General features: G+C 36.1%; 1 protein-coding gene across 17 annotated transcripts in view; it reads right to left on the reverse strand.

The window, feature by feature from the left end:
• ASPH (aspartate beta-hydroxylase) overlaps positions 1–25,029 on the reverse strand; it is a 113,389-nt gene that overhangs the window by 31,917 nt on the left and 56,443 nt on the right. For 11 of the 17 annotated variants that reach the window (XM_038128845.1, XM_038128853.1, XM_038128849.1 and 8 more), the window contains 5 exons: positions 17,249–17,290; positions 6,696–6,784; positions 4,581–4,667; positions 1,350–1,500; positions 208–344 (listed from right to left, as the gene is read on the reverse strand). In XM_038128845.1, coding sequence (XP_037984773.1) covers positions 208–344; positions 1,350–1,500; positions 4,581–4,667; positions 6,696–6,784; positions 17,249–17,290 — 506 coding nt within the window. Of the gene's footprint in view, positions 1–207; positions 345–1,349; positions 1,501–4,580; positions 4,668–5,724; positions 6,427–6,695; positions 6,785–17,248; positions 17,291–19,800; positions 22,566–25,029 lie in introns of those variants that run through there. The other 6 variants (XM_038128863.1, XM_038128862.1, XM_038128861.1 and 3 more) reach the window with 3 other exon arrangements.

Raw genomic sequence — 25,029 nt, forward strand, 5'->3', positions numbered from 1 at the left:
TCAATGAGGAAAAACTTAGCACAACAGCATGAGAAAATATAAATTAAAATTAGAAGACAACTGCACTAGAAAAAATTGTATCTCTATTAACCCTTCAAAATCTCACATGTGACATGTTTAACAACTAAAAAGGTTAGAATCAACCAATCTTTCAAATGAACATATGAATGTAAATAATAATTTTCCTTGGCTGGAATGGAAACTCACCTCTTCATATACTTTCTTAGCATTGCTGTTATCTCCTATCAAGAGGTAACCAACACCAAGGTCATTCTTGAATGAAGTCTCACTGGGAAACAGCTGAACCAATTTCTGTAGAGTAACCAGGGAACCCCTCATGCGACCTGATTTGATTGAACAAGACTTAATTACAAGTGCAGATATAAGAAACAGTAGCAAGACATTTACACAACATCTAAGGAAACACAAATTGGAGGCAAGTGGTCCACTTTCACTGACAATCAAGAAGGAGAGCCTGGAAAAACTTGTGCAGACAGGAGCACATTCAGCAGCCTGGCTGTCACTGTGGGTGTACTAGGAATATCTCAGAGAATCACTGCAATCACACAGTGTTATGGCAGCCTCTTGTGGAGGACCCCTCACAGTGCAGAAATAACATTTTTTAAGCTTTGGTTGTTCTATCATACACAGATAGCAAAGCACTGGACAAAATTAAGTAAACATATATTAATAAACTTCACCTTAATTAAGTAAATTAAACTGATTTCTAGTGTTAAGTAATAGTTCTACTCTATTTCTGTTATGAAGTTTATCATGCTTTATGTGCTTAAAATTATGTTCCTTGGATTCCTAAATGAGGTCTTGCTAAAGAAAAGCAAGAACAAAACAACTTGATATTAAAAATCCAACCCATGGGATCAGAACTCTTGATTTTGCCTCATGCTCTAATCATCACTTCTCATACATCACAGAATTGAGATCTAAAACTAGAATCTAAACCTAAATCTTGGGGCTGTTCTCCCCATTTCAACTGCATTCCTCTCTATGTTTACTGAAAGTTTATTCTGAGTCTGTTTACTCTGCTTATGACAGTAATTTCTTCTTGATTTTCTTCAGCTTCAGTAGAAAAAGAAAAGTTTCTTTTTTGTCTGTCAATAAAAATTTTTGACCACCTATCATCATAGCTTCTCATAGCATCTGCTGCAGCTTTCTACAGGCACTATTATCCTAAATTATAGACACTAGTTCCCTAGAAAAAATTAAATAATGTAGAAATGGCTTTCATTTAAGATACTAGGAAGACAAGTATAACCTTAAAATCCTTAGTGATGTCTTGAAATCCTCACTCAGACAACTTCTGTAACTTTTATACCATTCTCAAAACTTACCAAGGAACTGCTGCCTGTCTGCTTCTCGCTTCAAGCTCAGTTTTATCAGGTCTGAAGGGACATTTGGCAGACTAACCACCTCATCATAGGTGTTGATAGCTTGTTGCAGCATCTCGTTGCTTCTCATTTTCTCAGCTAAGTCATCTTCAGACTAGAAAGAATAATAAAACCATTATTAGAACTCCTAACAATCCATTAGTCTTAAAACCAACTATTTTCTTACCAGGCAAATTATGCAATTGTTAGACTAGGGGTTGTGCTTTATGGGAAAGCACACTAGAATTACCATTTAATCTTCTTACCTACAAATTATTTGAAAGGAGAAGCAGGAGAAAATTTGCACCTAAAACATACAATAACACAGATTTTTGCTTAATATTTGTAGAATTCATAATTCCTGCTTTCAAAAGCAGATGAAGCAACCTGTTTTAATAACATAGAAGAAATGCAAAACTTTGCCTAAGGACTATTTAGGCATACTAATGTATACTAAGCCTCACTCTGGAAGCAATGCACACATCAAAACACACCAACAAACATTTTTATCTATTCTGACACTTTATTTACACTCTTTATTGCAAAATGAATTACGAATTGCATTTTGCCTTCCATGCTTTGATAGAATATGTATCCTACAACTCCTTTGAAACTTAAATTTGTTCATCAAATTCAGAAGCAGACCAAAGGACATTTGAGCTCTCCACAGTGAAATTACAGCTTCAGTGAATCTAACAGAAGCTTTGACTGATCTCACCTGTGGTAAAGCATGTTCATGCTTTGCTTCCATAGCTGAAAAAGGCTATGTCTCAAATGCAGAATTTTTAAAGGCTTACTTTGAATTGTTTATAGAAATGTATGTATTTTCATGTGTTTAATGCATTCTTCTCAAATACTTCTAAATTTATTGGCTTATGTTTGTTCTTAAGACAAGAGCCACGGAAGATGTATCACAAGCATGATGGAGCAGAAGCTGTTGTTGGTCTATTTAAATTTACTGTTGCATCAAAGATGCACACATTAAATGAAATTGCTTCAACTGTGTTATCTCTATATGTTGTAACAAGAATCTGAAATACTGTTGCACTTCTGTCCTTTAATTTTTTCCTTGAGTCGTTTTAAAACTTAGTATGGGAAATTCCAAAAATATGGTTACTCAGCCAAACAGTTCATCAAGCAGCTTTCAGAGACAACTTCAGAAATCAGTTTTAAGCAATAACTAATTCTTTCTGATGTACATTCATTAGGAAATTTATTTCTCCTTTTTTCCAAAGGAATTGCAGGGCCAAGAATATTACAGACCTATAACAAAGAAGCAAAAATTGCAACCATATAATCTGCATAACTCCACCAGTATAAATCATATAAGGAGGTTAAAAACCTATCCATTGTTCTTTTCAGCTGTAAAGATGTTAATGAATTCTGTAGAGTATCATTTTATTTAGCTCAAGTGTAATTCAGACAGCAAATAATGAATTGCTCATATTTATGAAAAACACACCAACAATGAAATATTTTGCAGTTTTTTCGGGAAAACAATTGCCTTTTAAAGCCATTAAAGGATCCAGAAAAAAATCAATCCTCATGTCTTATTAAAAATTGAATCTACAAAATTAGCATGTAATGCTGGTTCATGCTTCAAAGAAAAGGAGAACTACACTTTTGTGGTGAATTCTCGGCCTTCTTTAGCTTTAACCTTCAAGGCCTTTAACCTTATCCTTTGCAGTTTTACTTTTAGTTAGTGATGAGAAATAGCAAATTTAAATGAATTTTGTTGGTATGAATACCCATTTAAAAATAATACTGTGTCACAATGCAAATCTTAAGAATAATTCATCTATCTGAAGGCCATGGTTTTCCTATTCCTTCAAACAGCTTAAACTTACACATACTGGGTTCAATAAAATTGTCATTGATAATATTAATATGACTGTTCAGTAAAATGACTAGCACGAACCTTCAAAGGCTACAGAAAATGAATTTATCATTGTTTTTACACACTCCGAGGAAATGCACCTAATTGTTTCTTCAGATCTTGGTCTGTATTGACCTTTCATGGATTACTAAAGTAGCAGTAGGCAACTACAAATTACTGTAAATGGACAAATGAAGTTGGGTCACTGAGATGGGAATTCTGAATGAGAATAAATTTCACAACTGGTGGCAGTGATCTGCTCTTCTCCCCTAAAGCCATTGAGGAGGCAGGAACCATATTCTACTAGATATAATGAGCAGATTTGTAAAAACTGGTTAATATTAAAAGTGTAACTTAACAGAGAGAAGTTCATCATGTGTATGAACCAAGTGGTCTCCTACTGTAAAGAGGCAGAGAATTCAGCAAACTGTCACCACAGAGAGAACTGAAGCATTTGGTCTGCTCTGTATCAAGTGCTTGTGTGATAGATTTTTGGATAATCACAGCTTTGGTTTTAGCATGACTATTATTAACCAAGCGGAGACTGGTTGTGACTCCAAGGTCCTCATCAATTGTCTAACAGCACCATTTCTTCCTGCAGTGAGGGCTTCACTTTTTTATCCTGATTAACATGAGTTCAAGGAGTTTTTTATTACTCCTAGTGCAGCAGGATTATCCTACTATTATTCCCTTTTGAGACATCTCAACACAGCCTAAAAGTATTATAAATGCAGAGATTATATTCTGATGCCTTCTGGGTTTTGGTTGGCTTTTTTAGATTTTTTTTTAAGGTAAATACCTGGAACATAGCTCACTCTACAAGCAAAGCTAATTAAGCCTCACTGCCTGACAATTTGTGTTCTTTATCCTTTAACTCTTTCTTTCTAAAAACTCTAAATCCTCTTCTTTATTCCCACTAGAGCAAAAAGCAGCATTCATCCCAGGCTGACAGACGTGTGGATTTCCCAGCTACAGCAAATACTGTGTAACAGGTAGGTTCTGCCTGTTGTTCCTGCACTGGGTATTAGTTGGTATTTATCTCTTGCCATTCACCTGATAGTTCTCCTGAGATCTACAGGATGTACCTTATTTTTTTTTGTTATTTACAGTACTTCCCACTGAAGTTCCACAAAAGCAACTGGGGAAGGACAGTTGACTGAAGAGATACATATGACAGATCACATTATTCTTTTTTTTACCTAGAAAACCAGCATGAATTCATAAATTAGTTCCAACTGGTGTTTATAGCTCTATTGGTAAAACAAAATGTTTATTTTAGCTTTTTTCAACACCTATAACTTTTCTTTCTTTTTAAGTACCTGTGCTTTCCCATATCTTGCTCGAGGACTTTGTGGATATTGATTCACTAATGCTTCAAAGGCCCTTAGAGCTTCTTCAACTTTTCCCTGAAAAGCAGAGATATTTGTCAGCAATTCTATCTAATAAAAATGCTGAAGGATGCAGGACATAATAACACATTAGTTTTACAATTAAAGAACAAACACAAAACAATGCAGACTGAATCAACAGCTTTCCCTCATACTTTTGTTGGGACTGCCTTTTTCAGAGGAATCATCATGATTTATGAAGCAATATAATCTAATTTTCATGGTGAAAATTAATAACTTGGTTTTTCATACTTTACTCACTTTTCCTTGTTCACTGGATAAAATGCTGAGATGAAAATAACCTGTCTGTATAGAAAAGTAAAGACCCTACTGCTAATAACAAATTCTAGACCAGAAATAACAGACAACAGGAAGAAAATTCTGGGGACAGGTGGAAATTTCCCCTCTGCATACCTCTCATGATGAACAGCATCATAACTACAGTTCTTCTAAGGGAAATACTGCAGACTCAACCACAGTGTATGGCTGTTTCCTCCAAGTTTTTTGCATGACAAAATGTCCCTCAGGACATCTCACACAAGTCTGAGTGTAACTGAGGTATTCTCTTGATGGATGTTGATCCTGTGATGGACATTGACTAGCAAGTACAGATGGATGTTGAGAAGAACTAGCCCCACTGTCAAACAGGTGCTAAGCACTGCTTGGCAATATTTGGCAATAGATCTTGCTGCCACTTCCACCTCTTTACAGCTTTATAAATATGAGTTATATGTGTATAAATTTTACACAACTGCCCTGCTATCTTCAAATATGATACACATCTGATTTGCTCCTAAATTTATCCTGATTCCTACATGACATGTATGACTATCTGTAACTTATCGAGAAAAACAGCAGGAAAAGAGAGTCAACAAGCTGACCCTACAGATTCATCAAATGTGTCTATTACACCTATTTCTGATTAACCAGTTGCTTAAGTAACAAGAAGCATGAAATTTTCTTTTGTTTTTGTATTCTAACATGTAAAGAAGGCTTCTAGTGAGGAACTGCAGCAGTGGCAGCCAGAGGTTAGAGCTCCCTATGCAGGAGCCCTCCAGTCCCATCACAGACCTACCAGAACTCTGGGGTTGCATAGATGGCAAGATAAAGTCAAAACTGCACAGTATGTCCTGAGAATCAGGAATAATCCTGCACCTGCAATGACCAAATTAGTTTTTATTTTACTGTACTGAAAATATATCTCACTGCTGATCCCCCTCAAATCTAGGGTACAACAAAGACCTGCAGTTGTTCTTTACGTGCTAGGACTGTCTGTGAGACATATCAGAGTTTAAACAAGAAACATATTCAAAAGACTTGAAGTCCCTCATTTCAAACAGCCAAAGTCTTGCTTCACTACTTAATCTCATATCTGGAAAAGGGACATCTCTGCAAAGATATTATTTTCTGAAATATTCAAATGAAAGTATAAAATTGGAAGCTATAAGGGGAGATGACTGAAGAGCTTGGGGGTTTTTTTGTTGCTTTTTCTTGGTCAAATTATTAAATACAGAACTACCCAAACTGAATGATTGATGTTAAGGTGTTGCTGCCCTTAGTGAGAAGCAGGAACATCTGTTTCATCCTCTAAGCAGCTGTACAGCAGCCTAGGCACTGCCAATCTCAACAGAAACAACACCTACTTCAGCGATCTGCACCTAACACACGAGGCATTGGAACACTCACTGAGAGATCCTTGCTAGCACACACAGAGTTATCTGGTGGCACTTGACTTCAGTAGCCAACTGGACAAGAGCAATAGGACAGAGCTGACCCTGTTTGATGTGATCCATTTAAGCAAAAATTCAATGATCAAGCTACATATCTTCAAGGTTAACAAACACATATGAACAGACATACACTTACGACTTAAAAAAATTAAGACAAACTATCGAGCAGAAATTAAACTTGAAGAACAAATATGCAGAATTTCAAAAAGTTAATTTCATAAAAAGTAATCTAAAATTATTCTCCCTTTTTACAAGTACTTAATTTATTGATTTTTGTCCACTGTGTATAGTCTTGAGTGAAACATTCAAAACTTACTTTTTTACGTAGTTTTTCTGCAGCATCTAGCTCAGCTTTAATGGTCTTATCAAACTTGTTCAAGAGCTTTGGCTTCTTCTTCTTTTTAGCTAGAAGATTTAACAAACAGACACTTCATTACTTCTTTCGTATTTCAATTGCCTGGAGTAACATTTAGCTAGGGACTGGGCTGGCAAAGTGCATCATTTTCAAGTAAGGCAGTTTCAAATTACACTGAAAAGAAACTGATTTCTTATTACAGTCACAAACTTCTACATGAAAAAGCAAACTTCAGTCATTCAAATTGAGTAACTTGGCAGTTAAGTTTAGAATAAAGCATTTTTCATCATATTAGAATCAAGGATCTTTTTTTTCCAAATGGTTCAACTGATGTGGAAGAGCAAAGGGAACTGTTATTTTTCCAAACTTACATGGTATCATGAAAAATATCATCAGGGCACACCAGTCATTTCTAAAAGTTGTGACTATATGCTTTGCGTGGAGCAATTACTGAGGCGGCATCTGGAGTGCTGTGTGCAGTTCTGGGCTCCTCAGGACAAGAGAGCCATGGAGCTCCTGGAGTGGGTCCAGTGGAGGGCAATACAGATGGATGATTGAGGGACTGCAATGTCTCTTTTATGAAAGGCTGAGGGAGTTGGGCCTGTTCAGCCTTGAGAAGAAATGATGGAGAAGGGACCTCATCAATGTGTATAAATATCTTAAAATTGGTGACAAGAGGATGGAGTCAGGATCTTCTCAGTGCTGCCAAGAAATAGGACAAGAGGCAACAGGCAGAAACTGATGCATGGGAAGTTCCACCTGAACATAAGAACTTCTTTACTGTGCAGATCACCAAGGTTACCAATTTGTTGCTGATGTCAGTCTTTTTCTGTCTTATTTATTGTCCTCCATTTCATAGGAAAGCAATGTCTTTACTGCCTTTTCACGCATTTAATGATAATAATGGTTAAGGACTGGGTCTCTTCCAGGTAAAATCCACTAAAATTTACATGAACAGCTCTTATTTCAAGTGTGAGGATGCCTCCACTTCAACCCTTCAGTCCACAGTGACTGACAGGTGTGAAGTTTCTCACATAATGTCATTGGGCCTGAAAAGAACCACCCACAACATGCAAAAGGTTTGCTGGCATTTGTGGTTGTTTTTTTTTCATTTTAAAAAATATGCCAGCTCAGCTTTCCAAGTAACCATTGCTATTTCTAAGACCTGGCTTGCTTAACAGCAGGAGTGGAGAAACCCAGAAACATCAAACCAAGGAACCAATGAAAGCAAGTGACCTTGAGGACTTTTTAGGTTCATTTTGGTCTTAGCTGCCATGTGAAACTGTCCTTTGCTGTTAGCAAGAAAACTGAGGCATGTCAGTTCCTCTGGGTACAGCATCTGGGGAACTTCCAATGGGATATTGCCACCAAACACTTGGTTTAGTTTCTGTTCTCTAAGTAGCATAAAGAGCAACCAAAATGTGAGTTCTCAGTTCTTATGGCATGAATGAAAACCTTTATTTAATGTTGGCCAGCTACACAGGAACTGTATTTCAGTGAGGCAGGACAGCTATTTGTCAGCTTTTTAGCTTTGAGCATTCATGGAAAGACAGAGTCATTTGGTCCTTCTCAAACTCAGTAAGCATGGCAACAGTAAGGTTCCTTTGAGGCAAAGGAATTAAGCTTTCCCACCCACCAGGAAACTCCCACTGCCTGTGGGACACTCTCTACAGTTCATTTAAGGTTACAAGGATATGAGAAACAGCTCAGAAAAAAAAAAGTAAACTAAAAAAGTAAATTAAAATCTTACAAGTCTGTGGCACAATGGTACAATATCTTCCCTTTCATATCCAGCTTGGGTGATGTGTTGGAAGAACCTATTTACCACCCTCCATTACAAAAAAAAGCACTATCTTCCTATTTTCAGTACAATATATATCAGCCCTAGACCAGCAGGAGATCAATATAAAAAGCTGGGAAGGAGTTGTTAACATAAATATTATTCATCTGCTAGGCACCAATATAACACAGTAAACATTATATAATGAGCAATCATTTTCATCTCCCATTCTATTCCTATGTTAAAGGATTCACCAGGGAGCTTTCAGTGTAACCATCAAGCATTCCTCTATATTAACCAGATAGCCTGCTATCTCCCTGCAGGGGTATTTTAATAAATTATCCATTGCCTCCTTCTAGTGCAATAATCCTTTAGCAGATGTGACCCAATATATTAAATTCAATGATACAAAGAAGTTAACTTATCTGTTTTCAGAGGAAAATATATGTAATTTTTCTTCAATGACAAATTTCACCATGACACTGAAGTCGTGCATGATCACACAACTGCTTGGTCGGTTTGTGGTCCATATCAGGTTGAGCATTAAAATGGTAATAATCCTTTTATGTATCATACTGTGGACTTTCAAGAATACCACTAAGGATTTTCAATAACAGCCTTGGAGAGTAGGCATTCTATCTAGGACGGCTGTCATAGGATTCCTGAAGACTTCCTTAGAGAAAACAGTTTCCAGTGAAAAAGCAGCAAGCTAGGAAGAAGTCTTACAAGAAACTCTATGCTAGTTCTTGTGCTGGAGACAAAACAAACAATCACCAGTGATGACAAGCAATCTCATATCTCATTTATCAAGATACAGAATTAAAAAAAAATATAGAAGTAGCAATGTATTAAAATGTATTACATTAAATGTACAGTAAACTTAGTAGCTGTAGTTATGATATTTTATAAAAATCCCTTTGCTAGGATTTTCTTCTCCTGAGAAGCTGAAGGGCCTCAGCTTCAAGTGTAAACAATTTGTTATCTCTACTGTGGAATGCAGCAGGTGCTTTCTTGATTGGTCAATGTGAGATGTTTCTACTTGGTGGCCAATCAAGAAAGCAGCAGCTCTCGGACTCTCGGGGAATTACAGAACTTTATTATTCATTCCTTTCTATTCCTGTATCGCCTTCTGATGAATCTTTCTCTCTATTCTTTGTAATATAGTTATAGTGTGGTCTATTTAATGTAATATATATCATAATATAATAAACCAGCCTTCTGAAATGGAGTCAAGATCTCCCCTTCACCAAGTCCTAACTGCCCTAAAGACTACTGCAATAAGTAGCCTATCATATAATCCAATGAAATTTAATAAAATATTTCATATAACTGTTTTGGTAAGTGAAAACTAAAATACCAGGCATATTTTGATTTTATGTTGAAAAGCACCTTGTCATCACCAAAAGCAGTGACAGTCTTACTTCTACAAAGGACAGAGAAATTCCTTTTGAATAATAATGAACACACTGCTAGATACTCTTCAGACGACAAGAGAATCATCAAAATTTAGGAAAAGTAACCAAATTAATAAACAGAATTGAATCACTCTTGAAGACTGGTTTAAAAATATTTTGCCTTTAACTGAGTGGGGAGGGGAGCAACAATAAGTAAGAACAAAGAGTAAAAAGGCAGTAATAAGGAGTTTGCTATGGGAAGACAAGTACACACTACTCTGTAAAACATAGCTACAGAGATGAAAAGAATAAATTATTTTCTGTATCATCATAGTTAGGATAAGGAAGAGAAGGCTTAAAATGGCTATAACAGAAAATTTGGCTTGAACATCTGGAACTACTATCTCTGAGCAAGCACAGTACAACAGGTTGCTGAGGGCAATTGTGGAATTCTAACTACTGAAAATTTTGTTTATTTGAGATAACAAGATGTGTAAGCATCTGCCAAGAACAATGCACACAGCTGATATTGCCTTCAGTCAACTAAAGGGACAAAGTAAGCTTTAGGGTCCCACTTAGTCATATGTTCTACAATTTCTGCAATATACTACTATATGTCAATGTGCTTTATACTACTATATGTCAGTGCCAACACTGTAATTACACAAGTAACTTTTGCTCTCTCATTCGACAACCAAAGAAATCCTCCCAGGAGCTCACTGTGCCAGTCATCACAGTAGCTGAGATTCCTCCTAGCCCAATGCCAGCAACAGAACATCGAAGCTCCAAAACTTTTCCCAGCGTAAAATTTCACCTCAGTCCTGTAATTCCAAAAAAGCCGTAAGTGATTAAAAACACTGTCTTGTGATAGAAAGCAATCTCAATTCCCACTGCTCTTATTAGCTTTTTCTGTAAAAAATAAAATACTACTAACATTCAAAAAATCAAGTTCCGTAACTCTTCATCTGAAGCAGATAGTTTTACCTTAAGGAACCATCCAAACAGCATCAGAAAAGCAATTTCGCAAACTGTCGATTTAATCACAAAATTATATTTCTTGACACTTGATAACTTTTAATGTGAAAAGCTGCCTAAAGATAGGAAATCAAGGAAATAAAACTTTCTAGAATTTCTAGACAAATGTCCTCACATAATCAAATGTCTGCAAATTCTTGTGTAACTGAGCAGAACCCAAAGCTGGAAATCAGTATAAAACACCAAGGAGACAATTATGTTAAGGCAGTTACATGGATAACAAGGAAACAAAAAGAGATAACTAGTACATGGCAAAAAAATTTATTAAATATGGCCCTAAGTCCAAAGCAATAGAGAAAAAAACTCATGGAAATGTCACAAATAACTTGGTAATACCACTTCTATAATGGAGCAAATGAGCCCTCTCTAGCTTCCAGAAAAGTGGGAATGGTTGTGTGTGTGAAATCTCTCCATTTAATCTTTTCATCTGAAATGTAATACCATCATCCAAGCTAAGGAAAACCTCATTCTCCTAAAAGGGAAAACACTGATGACCTGCCTGATTAGATATCAGTCTGGTATGTCAAAACAGTTCACATTAGCCAGAATTGGACAAAAGTATTGAATGCTATCATGATTATCTTTCACAATTAACACACTTCTTTAACCCCGGAGAAATGCCACACATTTGGCATTTCAACAGATAGCAAATTTAAGTAGGTGAAGGTATTTTCTACACTGTAAAGGCTTCAACTTGTTGTTTCCTGAGAAGATAATTTAAAAGATAGGGTATCTTTACCACCACAACACATAGCATGAATTATTTTGTCCTTGCTGCCATACTCTGAGCCTCTGATCAAAGGATGCATGTACAGTTTTCTACTGAGCAAAGTTAGTAGGAGATAACATCATGCTGCTATTAACACTTACAAACACTGATTGTTCTGGATCTAAAAACCAGTATGCACCTAATACAAATCATCTCTCACTCCTGTGCATTGTAAAACATTGGGAGCAGATACTCTACAATTCTATGATTTTATTCTGACCCAGCAGACATGCCAGGAAGGACACCTCAAACAGAGAGCTTGTTAGCTGATGTACAATCACGACCAGGAGGAAATCTCAACTGGGACTACCTCAGGCAGTTTTCCACTTGCTGCCCTTTTCTCCTCCTCCCTCTTGCTCTCAGTACTAGTGATTCCCTTCCTAAGCATTCTGCTCCCTTTCTTATATTCAGAGACTAGGAAAATTAGTAGGGTGGGAGGGCAGGCTTACCTCCAGTGCTGGAGCTGACATTTTGAACCTGGTCTGTTCACTGAGAGCAATGAGTGACAGCCTGGCTGGTCTGACTTGGAGTTTTGGGGGAAAGGTTGCCTTCCACACAGGACAAACGGTCTTGCTTTAGTCTTTGGAAACTAATGCTGGAAGATTTACAGTCAATTGAGAGGGGCTTGCTCTGTGATTATGAGAGTCCATATTACATATTAGCGTTAGTATTTATTGTTAAACTTGTCTTTAATGAAATTTCTAGGTCCTCAGAAACAGTGAGACAATAACATTACAATCCCTCTGTGGACCTGGGGGAGAAAACATGAGGATGGAAAGACACTACTCCCTATTTAACAAACCACCTCGTAAATGTGGTTTGGTTCTTGTAATTAGATTTTTTTATTCACTTATTGATTCATTTGTATTGTCACTATGATGTTAAGGGAGCATTCCTGGTGGCTTCCTTAATATTACATCTGCTATTACTTGCATGCAAAACAGAGAGGAGTTAGGACTCCAGTTTTAATTACTCTATAGGATGTAAGTGATTCAAGATAAAGGCTGGTCTTTACGGCCACCTTGAGGACACGTGGGCCCAGTTACTGATTTGAGAAGTACACTGCAACAATCCGACTCCACTGACTGTATGTTGTGCTTACTGCTAGCCAGAAAATTGAATGACCTCAATGCAGGGGTTGGACAAAACGGCCAACCCAAACTGTTCTATAATTTATGATTTGAGTCTTAAATGAAGTTTTAATAGAAATTATATTTATTTAATTGTAGAGGCTACAACTATATAGTTATGTCTCCTTATGTTATGCCATCTCTAAAGCTAATCTGAAATAAAAACCCCTTCATGTGACGCAGTCTTGTACGTCACTTGCAGCAAAGGCTCCTCTTGCCAGTTCTCTGTTTTAAACTTTGAAAAACTAAGGGAGCAATTTCCAGGGGGTTTCGTAGGCTTTGTTTCCTAAACACCCTCCCATTCCTACTGTGATAACGTATTCAATAATAATGCTTTCGGTAACTTGCGAAGGCAACTTCTGAGAGTGGCACAATGACAAGTAGATACTGATGATGATGGTCGGCAGTTGTTTTCCAACTAATTTTGTGACCTTTTGTTTTGCTAATTCCCTTTGCCACCCACTAACAATACTACACCATCGCAGTTCAAAGTTTCAATTATGTTCTGAAGAACATACGTGTATTAGTAAACTTTTACTTGGAATTCAAAATTTGCTCAAGTAATTGTCCTTCCTCCTGATACCAGCCCCATATCATTACCCAAATTAGTTTTGGAAATTGTGCTGCATCTCACTGGACACTTGAATGAGAATTTGATGATGATGAAAAACTCCTGTCATTGTCCTGTTGTTTGGGAAGCTCATTAGGTGAGATACAGAGAGTGAAGTTATCTACTTGTTTTATGAGCTTCTATAAATGATAACTTAGAAGGTATAAAACCAAGTAAACTGCAGCTACACAATTTAAAGCCAGGAGCACTACAATAATTAAAAGATCTTTCTAAACTCTATTGGTAGAACAGGCAAAACCACTATAATCAACTTATCTGAGGAAGTAATCAGACAATAAAAACTGAGGCATTTTAGAGACTAATAAAGATGGAATCTAATTACTATAATAAATCTTTAACTGCAGTTATTCCAGAACAATTTCCCTTGCAGTAAAAAGTATTCTACAGGGCTTTCTGTATGAAATTATTGTTGGTTGTTTGGTTAGACGATCATAAGAAACAACAGCAGAATGAGAATTTTGGTTTTGGTATGTATTTCCATCATTCACCTCTCTTTCACCATTAAGACTTTTGGATTCACTCAACGGCTAGACTCGAGCAATGCAATGCAGCTGAGTGTTCCAGCCAAACAGCATTCATTTTTACTGTCATGCTTTATCAGTTTTGAAAAGGGAAAATTATTATTTATAATAATAGCACCTAGGCTGAAGTTCACTATATGAAGCAAATGTGTCTGTAGCTGAAAATTATCTTTTTGTTTTTTATATCTGTTCACCAATATAAATAAATATTTAATATATGTCCAATATAAATCAAACTTGAAAAATTAGGCTTCTTAGTTAATTTTATTTTTTAGTCTATGTGACCAAAAACAACTAAAACCACCTCAGATGGAAAAACAACTTATGGATGTGGCATGTACATCCTGCATTGTACTACCCGTGAAACCTTTTAAAGAATTACTTCTCATATTCACCTGGAATACCCATTGCATTTCAATTACTTGTTTAAATATAAAGTCTGGTTACATTCTTATGGAGAAGATGAAGAATCCATCTCAATTAAATATAACAGAGAAACCTTGAAGCAACTGTATGTTAGAAACAAGTTTATTTTCATTTTTATTTCTTTAAAGAAGTTTCTGGGGGGAGGATGGGGGGGTGGGGGGGGTGTGTGTGTTAATATCAAAGAATTTTCAGTATAGCTTTTAATAAACTTGATGAATTACTGTTGAACACTAAAATTTACACCATTATTAGGAGGACACTCCTAATAAGTACTATGCTTACCAAGTACTATGAAGGCTGCAGCAGGAAAAAAATATTTATGTTGCAAGAGCTACTCAAAGCTATAAATACTTTCTGCACAGAAGGCTCTTTGGAGCTTGTATGTCCAAATATCATAAAACAAATGCAGTCTTGCACATCAGAATGTACTCTCAGAATCAGAAGCAAACCCTAAACCCAAGCCAAACATGAAGTTTCAAATTCCCAACTCCTTAGATTTCCAAGTTTCCTACATATACCAGTCACAGCACAGTATATTTTACAATCCATCTATCATCAATTTATTGCTGCATCTTATTAGGGTAATTTAAAATAAACAATTTCAATAGTACCTTATACCACTTACTGTGACTAGGATATCTATAGCTAATGACTTTCATTGAAAGTGGGAACTTAAAACAGTTCAAACTATGAAAAAAGTTCAACAAAATTCAGCTTGTATGAAAATCACACAAACAGTGTACCTGAAAACAAAGTTCATTAAAAATGCAGGGTTGTTTTTCCTGGTAAGATGAAAAATTCTATCAATTTAACCTGGAAAACAAAACTATCCCTTTTCCCACCCTATAAAAATTCTGTAATCTGCAGTGACATTTATTTAGTTGCTGTTTAAAAAGAAATAAAACCACAAAGCACCTAGGGTAGAAAAGGAAAGTAGCTCCACTTTGTCATACTTTCATATCCTAAAGTCCTTGTACAGGCTCTGATGAGAAATGTTGCACACTAGTATGTTTCTTACACAAGCTGGCATTTTTACTTATGACTGCTTTTTACCCACACTGGATGGCTCTTGTACGTAATTTTTTATACTGTTCTAACAGGTCAGTAAAAGCAGCACGTAATGGTGAGTTTTTTCCTACGATCAAGTAGGTAAATCCATTGCAGTAAGATATTCCCTGCCTAAAACTGGAAATGTAGGCATCATTGCCAAGCTTTCCAAGTTGTTTTGGTTGGGTCTTTTTACTTTTTATATGTAATGAATATGTCACATTTTTTACATGTGACATATTTAATATTTAAATAAAATGTCTGAAGTTTCCAGTCTTAGAGACTTGTATTTAAAGCACCAATATACAAATTCAAACCAAATAAACCATACCAAAATATTGGAAAAGCAGCATTTCTAAATACTCAAATATAAAATAACAGCCACACAGAAAATGAAAACAGAATGAAAAAGGAGTAGAGCTACTGAATCCCCTGGCATAGTCCCTGAGGTTTCTGGCCATTGTCAGCAGCCAGCCATGATCCCAGTGAAGGAGGTTCAGCAAGCTTTGTGCAGTGACAGGGAACACATGGGGCCAGAACAAATGCCATTGCAGGGAGAACAGATGCACAGTGCTTCTTCAGCAAAACCTCACTTCTTTTCCACCTAATCTGTCTCTCACCTTCCTACCTAACCTAAAACAGACTAGGCAGTCATGGTGTCAACAAGGTCTGATTTGCATGTCACTTGTCTCTTCACACTTAGCACAGCTGGCAGTGCTCAGCCCAGCTCCAGGGGCCAGGTAGCTCACATTGCCTCTTGCCCTCAGATGTACAAAGAGCTTGGTGGAACTCTGACCTCCAGAACACTAATCTGTGAGTATGACACTGAATATTTTAGTCCTGAAACAGCAGGAGTTGTCACAACCATCCCATGACTCAGTGCAATGCTACAGAGTGGCTGGAGAGCTGCCCTTCAGAAAAGCACCTGGGGGTGCTGGGCTATGGCAGCTGATGAGCCGGCCTGTTCCCAGGTGGCCAAGAAGGCCAATGGCATCCTGGCCTGTATCAGCAATAGTGTGGCCAGCAGGACCAGGGCAGTGATTGTCCCCCTCTACCCAGCACTGGTGAGGCTGCATCCAAATCCTGGGGTCAGTTTTAGGCCCCGCACTACAAGAAAGACACTGAGGTTCTGGTGTGTGTCCAGAGAAGGGCAACAGAGCTGGTGAAGGGTCTGGAGCACAAATCTGATGAGGCAGCTGGGAGTGTTAGGGAGTGTTTAACCTGGAGAAAAGGAGGCTCAGGAAGGACCTCATTGTTCTCTACAGCGCCCTGAAAAGAGATTGTAGTGAGTGCAGTGAGGTGGAGATTGGTCTCTTTTCACAGGTAACAAGGGACAGAACTCTTGTTCTGACAGAACTCTTGAGGCTGTGGCCTCAAGTTGCTCCTGGACAGGTTTAGATTGGACATTAGGAAAAATTTTTTCACTGGAAAGGCTGCCAGGCTGTCCTGGTGGCATTTAAAAGATGTGTTACTTAGGGGACATGGTTCAGTGTTAGGTTATGAGTTGGACTCATGACCTTAAAGGTCTTTTCCAACCTAAACAATCCTATCATTCCATTCTGCAATCAGGTAAGATTGATTGGCATACATTGGTGCCAGCCTTGGAAACAACCAAGTGTTTATGTACTAAAGTACATGCTCTCTGGATGTTTATTCAACTGCAGTTTATCTACATGAGATGTACTGGAGCAAAGCTTCACTAGTCTTTAGTCTGATTTAAATTAATCCTCCCAGAAAGCATGGTTTTGAATTTCAGAACAGAATGTTACTTTCAGACTTACCTTTTTCTGTTTTGTCTTGTTCAGTTTCTTTTTCACTTTTCCCTAAAACATTAAAAATATAATTTCATTGAAATAAATTGATGTTAATATTTTATGATAAGAGATACAAGAAAATTATAATTTATATTCAAACCATAATTGAGTCAACAGGACTTTTTTTGTTTCATTTTTATTTTTTAAAATAACCATAGATTATTACAGATTCTTTTCTGGACTATATAGTAATCTAAAAGGTCTTTCCCTGCATTTGCTCCAAATATTACAATATTGCTTCCATCACAAAACATTTCACAGAATTTCTCCTCTAGATATTTAATATATTTAGTTGATATACACTTACAATGCAAGCTATTTTGCAAGAAAGAAAATCTGTTCACTAATTAAAAGATATTGGAAACACTAGCTTAATACACAATACATTTGGTTAAAATGTGAAAAAACAAAATCACTTGGGAACTTAAGCCTCATTTTCAGAAGTGACTTGGGCGCTTGGAAGCTTTTGTCTTTTTTTCAACTTTTAAAACAATGTAACAGGTGTTTTGTAAACATCTGACTGCAGAGGTAGATGTTAAGTAATCATTAAGACAATCTATAGCAAAGGCAAACTAAATCCTGGAGAAAAATCATGTGTGTCTATTTCATGAAGGTCATAGATACAGAAAGTTCTTTCTCCACCCCTAAACACTTTTTGATCCTGCCCTACTCTATAACACACAAAGCATCTTGCCTCACAATTCTAACACTGTTATTCTGTTTCCATTTCCAATTTTTTTTCTCAATAAGCTTCCAATATTTCCTCCTAATAAGCTTAGAGAACACTAAATAGGGAGGTCTGTTGCCTTTTTAGCTCGTTACTGTCCTCTCTGACACACTCTGTTTAATTTTAAAGTATTCTTACATATATAAAAACCATTTTCTTTAATTTCCAAGTAATTTAGAGACACCTTGTCTGAATACTCAGTCTTTACTGCTTTTTAAACTGACTGATCAAAAGCATTATAGTGTGAATATGACATTTTAAAATGCAGAAAAAAATTGCATTTTTCAATGAAGAAATTGGATTATGCACACACAGGAAATAAGATTTTATAACACTCTAATTTCACCCTTTACTATAGGCTGACAACTGCTCTTCCTGAATGTATGGACACTATAACTCTAATTTATATTCAGTACAAGGCAGAATGAGCATTAACTTGATTATATGGTAAATTAAATAAATATGATCACACTGAAAGTCATTCACCTCTTCAATTACATCATGAGATCTAGATTGTCAATTAAATTGTAAGAAATGACAAAAGATCTAGAGAGTCAATTACATACTAGGAACAATTATTACTGCAGCAGTATATTAATGACAGCATTGTGCAGTACTTCCTAAAATGCTGGCTTCTGTATTTTTTTGTACATATCACACAATCAATAAAATGGTCATATGTCATCCAAAACACTACATATTTAAAAGAGCAATAATGCAGCCCCAGATGAAATAATAGTTTAGTTTTACAGTTTTCACACAAACCAGTTCATATACTCATGTTTCTATTTTTACCACCTCCCATTACCATGACACATCATGCTAGTTAGCCACCCATTTTCCATGTAACCTCTCCTTTATCACCTTGAGATTTTCACCTGGCCTCTTGCCTCTACTTCATTCTAGGTCACTGGATAACTCGCTTCCACACATCTTGGACATTCATGTCACTTCCGCAACTTCATTGCCATTACAGCAAGAACAATGTATATGACCTCATCACTCTAAAGCCTGCTCCCATCCCCCATTTCTTGTCTGGCTTCACATTTCTTTATTCCTGAGACCCATGCAACATATAACGTACAGCACTCTATGCACTAGAATCAGTTCTCCAAACTCTCAGACTATTTTCCATCTGTATTCTGCTAAATTAGTCGCCATTGACTTCACCAAAGCCTCTCCAATGATCTTTAAATACTGCCACTTTTCCTCCTATGTAGCTGCTTTTGAAATTCATCACAACTTGATCTTGTTAGCTACGAAGCTAAGAATTCACACTTCACTAAGAATTCACTTCAGCATCATATTCAGCACATATTGCTTTATTCCTTCCCCACTGATCCCTAGCATATTTCAATGGTGCAAAAGGCTTTAATTATGCTATTTCTGACAAAGGCTTAAAAATGTGCTCTCTCAATGACAGGGATATGATAATAAATCTTGAGACTATTTTTTCATCAACTTAAACCAACTGTAGCTCAAGGCAACAAACAAAAAAATTTTAGCTCTTCAAACTACTCTCATCCTTTACTCAATGACTTCATTTCCAGCAAAATTATTCAAGATGAAAATCACTGACAAAACAGCTTTAGCTAATCTCTATAGGCTAGGAGTGCTATCACTATATAACGAAGGCACCAGGGACTCCCAAGGAGGTTTCTACCAGTAAGAATAAATTTATTTTTCATATTACAACTAAATGTTTGACGGCATATGAGAACGACCCAAGTCACAATTAAAAATGTGTTACAGACCTTGTAGATTTTACATGAATCTCAATCAACACTATAAATGCACAACACAATTTATTTACAGATACGTAATTTTTGAAACATGTAAAATTACAAATTATGTTCAGTAAAATCATTACATTTTTCAGTATCTTTACTATATGAAATCTTAGCCATTTTCTTTACTTCCTAGAAAGAAGTGCCACGATATGGTACTTTTTCAGTTGCAGAGAAAGTTAGAAAGTCACTTAAACTGTAGTAAATTAGCAGTATTAAAATACAACTTTAGTATTCTACTCTTTGCTTACTGGTATTTCTTCCTGTGATTTCGAAAAAAAAGCAACTGAATCCAACATTTCACAGATTCACTGACATAAAACAAGCGACAAGGTAGAAATGTGAAAATATTAAGGAAAAGGTAATCTTCTGACTTTTTCTTAAACTACTATTCAGCAATACCAGACCATTAAAGCTATGGAGGTGCCTGAAAACTGAGAAGGTCAAGGAAGATTTTTGCTTTCACACAAGTCCACGGACCTTATCAGATTTCTGATTTAAACTATGGACCATAACCATAATATTCTGTATGCAAAACAGATATACCATTTTCCCAGACATTTGTGTTTGTTAAGAAGTGCTATCTTATCCATTATAAGTTACAAACAGAAATGATTTTTCATGGAAAAAATTCGGGCCTAGCTGGTTGCAGAATGTCAATACTCTGAAAGGACAGTCACGACACAATTATAGAAGACATAGACATTAGCATACTACCCATTTCCTTCACATAACAGCAGCCAGCAATAAAATTAATTTACTTGCTTCTTGCCCCTTGTAAACAATACTTTCAAATATATTTTTCAGTATTCAAATTCACAATTAAAAATATTAATTAGTGGCTGAGTCAAATATTTATCTATAAGCTAATATTTAATACATTTGGGAATAAATAATGACACTAGAAAGACAAAGATATTCTTCTGTGTTTTATTGCAGCCAAACATTAAAATGGTTTAAATATACATATTTTTAATAGTCCACTTGACCTTGCTTAGCTTGGCATATTTTTGTAAACATGAAGCACGTAAAATCACATACCCAGTTACAAAATACTTAAAATTCAATCACAGCGTAATATACTCTCACAGTCCCATAATTCTACAAATAGGCTGCCACTGTTATATAAAAAGTCCTCCATTCACCATTCTAAAATAATTCCCAAGATACCTCACAAAATATGGCTTTGTAAAAATTATTGCTCTGCAATTCACAATCACAGGTAATTTTACTACAATATCCCATCCCAAAACATATCACAGTCTACGAGTATTATTGCTTTCCTGAAAAGTCTAAAGCTATCATTTGGGACATCTGTACCTGTTGATCAGATGTAACACGTGGAGTCTTACTGACATCCCAAACCTAAATAAAGGGCAAGCATACATGATGCCCTTTCACTACAAATGTAAGCATCTAAAACCCTGACTTCAAAACAGTGTTACAGAAATTGAAAGTCTTCCTGTAGACCAAAAGGCAACCAACTGTTAGGGTTACCAAACTGGTTTTTCTTTTTATAATTTTTTCTCACTTTATTTCTCCTAAGCTCCTGTAACAGGCTTGGCAACTTCCTAAAATCACAGCAATTATTCCTGAGCCAAAAAGGAACACATGCAAAATATCAAAGAATAAAATATGTCTTCGTAATTGTGGAACAGCAGCACAGAACAGGTAAAAAGCACACCTGTTATATTAAAATTCTAAATCACTCACAGTACCTTAATTTCAAATGTACCATTTTTAAGAGCATTCATAACTGTAGGTCTTAAATTCTGACATCATATTTAAGGTTGAATTTCCAAGTTTTTTTTTAAATAAAATTTGCAAATCAAGTGTTTATGCAAATTTGACTTTTAAAATAATTTACTGAATATGAAGCTTATTAAAGCCAGCTTTGAGATCATTATATTGGTAGGCGAACCAAAATGGAATAATTTTACTGAATTCAACCTGATTCCAGCAACTCAGTCTTGCTGCAATCTCCACTGAATCCCTCTCAGGCCAGCATCTAGTCTCTAGACATTTTTGCTTGAAAAATCAGATGAGCATAAATAAAAAGTGCTAATTCATACATAACAGGTTTTTGAAAACTGTAATTTTGTAATCTGGCCTTTTACTAGTATGAATTAAACACACATTTTATACGTTGTTAGGGTATTTTAAAAAATCATCTGAAATTCATGTCATTAACTGTTGACATAACATCAGTGCAAAGAGATATAAGTCAAAATTCACAGCATAGTGTGTGCCTGATGAGTGTTTTTTAATAAAATGCAATTAGGCTGTATTCTATATCAGCAGTTATGAAACATCTAAAAATTCATAACATCATATGTTTCGTTTGACCAAACTGCTCTGTACATACTGTATGAATCCACAACAAAAGATATATATTAAAATCTGAAAAAAAAGTACCTGCTGCTATGTTATAAATAGAATATTAACAATTGCTTAAACAGTACATGAAATGCAGCTCTAAGCTGTAACTTTGTCACAAACACAGAAGAAAAATAATGAATTCACTAAACTTGACCAAGGGAAAAAAAATATCAGACAGGAATGTAAACTAAACATCCTAGTGTTAAAAATGCTTACTAAAATGACAGTTGGCTAAAACCCATTTACAACATCCTAGTGTTCATTCCCCAAACCCTGAACTGCTTGGTAATTACATCATAAGGTCTATTTCAACCATCTGCTCCCCTTTTGTAGCGTATGGTTAGGACTGGTCCTCCTGATGTAGGGACTTTTCTTTTGAAGCTTTAAGTATCTGAAAAAATAAGGGGAAATCTATATTAAAGGACCAACCAAAACACAACTTCCTCTAAAACAACAACAAAAAAAAATCTTAAATGTCAAAAAATGCAACTTTGTATCAGACTACTTAATATGAAAAAGCTATCATTTCTAAGAGCTACTTTAATGAATATACACAAAGTTGCTGCATAAGGTGGGAAATAAACTTTTAAGTATTTTTCTAGGCAGTAAATTTTTTATTACCATATGGCACTTTATTTACCTTGTAAAGAATATCTAGGCCATGCCACAAATCCATTTAAACATTTTGATTTTGGTTTTGGTTTGGTTTTTAGTGTTGGCTTGATTTTGAGTTTTATTTGTTAAAGTCAAAGGCAACTGGAAAGAGGAGCCAGGGAATGACGAAGGGTCAAGGTTCTAAAGTGGAAACTTCTCTACACAAAAAGGGGTTTCAGCAGTTGGTAAAATAAATGTAGAGTTACAAAAATATCAAGGATACAAGACGAAGGGGAGGAGTGGAGCAACTCTTAGATATTTTAAGTCTAAACACATACAAGCGAATATGGAGAGTAATGGTATCCCCTAAACCTGCAATGTCTCCCTAAAATATGTGTCCAACATGGACCACTCTATCACAAACACTGCAACTTATGTGCCAGCGTAAAGCAGGATTAGCCAGAAAACCTGAATCAGTAATATTTCAAGCTAGTTTATCAAACCATTCATTTATAAAGTCCACTACTTTATAAAAGTGCAGATTATAACACCAGAAGTATCCTATATCTGGAAAAGAATACTGGCAGCAATTTCAGAAGTCAACTCAGAGAACTGGAAAACAGGACTTACAGGTACCTAAGGATGTACTTGACTAGTATGAACTTTCTTGTTATGTGCCCTGAAGTCAGCAAAAAACTTTTGACTTGCACTCCAGCATACTCAAATCCCACACCCAGTGTCTTCCCTGGTGACATGAGAAAGCTCAGAGATTGAATTTAGCTGGTAGGAACATTCTCCTGCTTTCTTTCCAAAAAACTATGTTCCTATGTTTTAGATAAAAACCAAACAACTGCTCCAAACTTGATACAAACTGGTGCCAGCATGCTTCAAATGCGGCTGCATAATTTAAACTACTGAAGAATAAGGAATGCATAGTGACAGTTCTGAATTTCTTTTACACTGCCTGAAGTTATGTTTGTTACTGCTTAAAGAACAGGAAATATTGGCTTTCAACAAAAGATGAAATGAAATCACAAAGAGGAAAGACTCCTGACAACAGAATCTCCCATTCTGAATCCTCCATCACAAAGATACAAAAGAAACCCAGGAGACATGAATGTCATAATCTGAGAGGAAAATTTGAGAGTAATGTTGCTTTCAAACTTAAATATTCACAAATATAATATTAAAAAAAAGGCAGGTAAATATACTTAATAGCAGAAGAACTAATAATTTAATAAAATTATATTCATTGTCAGTAGTTTATGTCCTATGTTTCTTTTGTCAGTTTCCCAAAATGCTACTTGAATTTTATGTGCTGAAACAGTAAGATTTTTAGAAAAAGTTATAAATACTGGTTCTTCTCCCTTCAGAGTGGTTCCCACATGACTACACAAATTATAAGGATTCTTAACTTAGTGCAGTGCTCAGATTTTGTGCTGATCAAATTATTTTCATTTTTCACTTCCTAAACAAAGGATCATGAACATTGTACTACATCTAATAATTACTTGTGTCTTTAATAACTCTAATAACTGTCTTTAAAACACATTTTGATTGATTCTCTCACTTTTTCCCTATGAAGGGAAGAAGAAAATAATTCATTCCTTCAAGTGCTGCTGCTATTATGTGTTTCCAAAAGCTATGCCAGGATAGATGTCAAGGTAATTTTGTGATTTAAATGGTGTGTTGCACTAATTTTTCAAACAACCACAGGTAAAAAAAGAATAAATCTAAAAGATTTATTCAGAAATACCTACAATTTCCAAGAAGAACAAGCTATTTCTCATTCTAGCAGTGTTTGAAAATGTCAAGGAGTCTCTCAGTACCACAATACAACAAAGGGAGAGCGGATAAGTAGGTTCACTTCCACCATCTTATTTGCAAATCATCTGCCATTAGAGGAGTGATCACTGCCCTCCACTCAGCACTGGGGAGGCTGTATCTCGAATCCTGTGTTCAGTTTTGGGCCCCTCACTGCAAGAAGGACACTGAAGTGCTGCAGTGAGTCTAGAGAAGGACAGAGCTGGAGGTGGGTCTGGAGCATAAGTCTCATAAGGAACAGCTGAGGGAGCTGGGGTTGTTTAGTCTGGGGTCAAGGAGGCTCAGGAAGAAGCTTACTTCTCTCCATAAATGTCTGAAAGGAGGTTGTAGCCAGGTGAGGGTCAGTCTCTTCTGCCAAGCAGCAAGAGATAGTTTGAGAAAGCAGCATTGAGTTGCACCAGGGGAGGTTTAGATGGGGTGTGAAGAAAAATTTCTTC

Source organism: Motacilla alba, chromosome 2, assembly GCF_015832195.1.
Source record: "Motacilla alba alba isolate MOTALB_02 chromosome 2, Motacilla_alba_V1.0_pri, whole genome shotgun sequence".
NCBI lineage: Eukaryota > Metazoa > Chordata > Aves > Passeriformes > Motacillidae > Motacilla > Motacilla alba.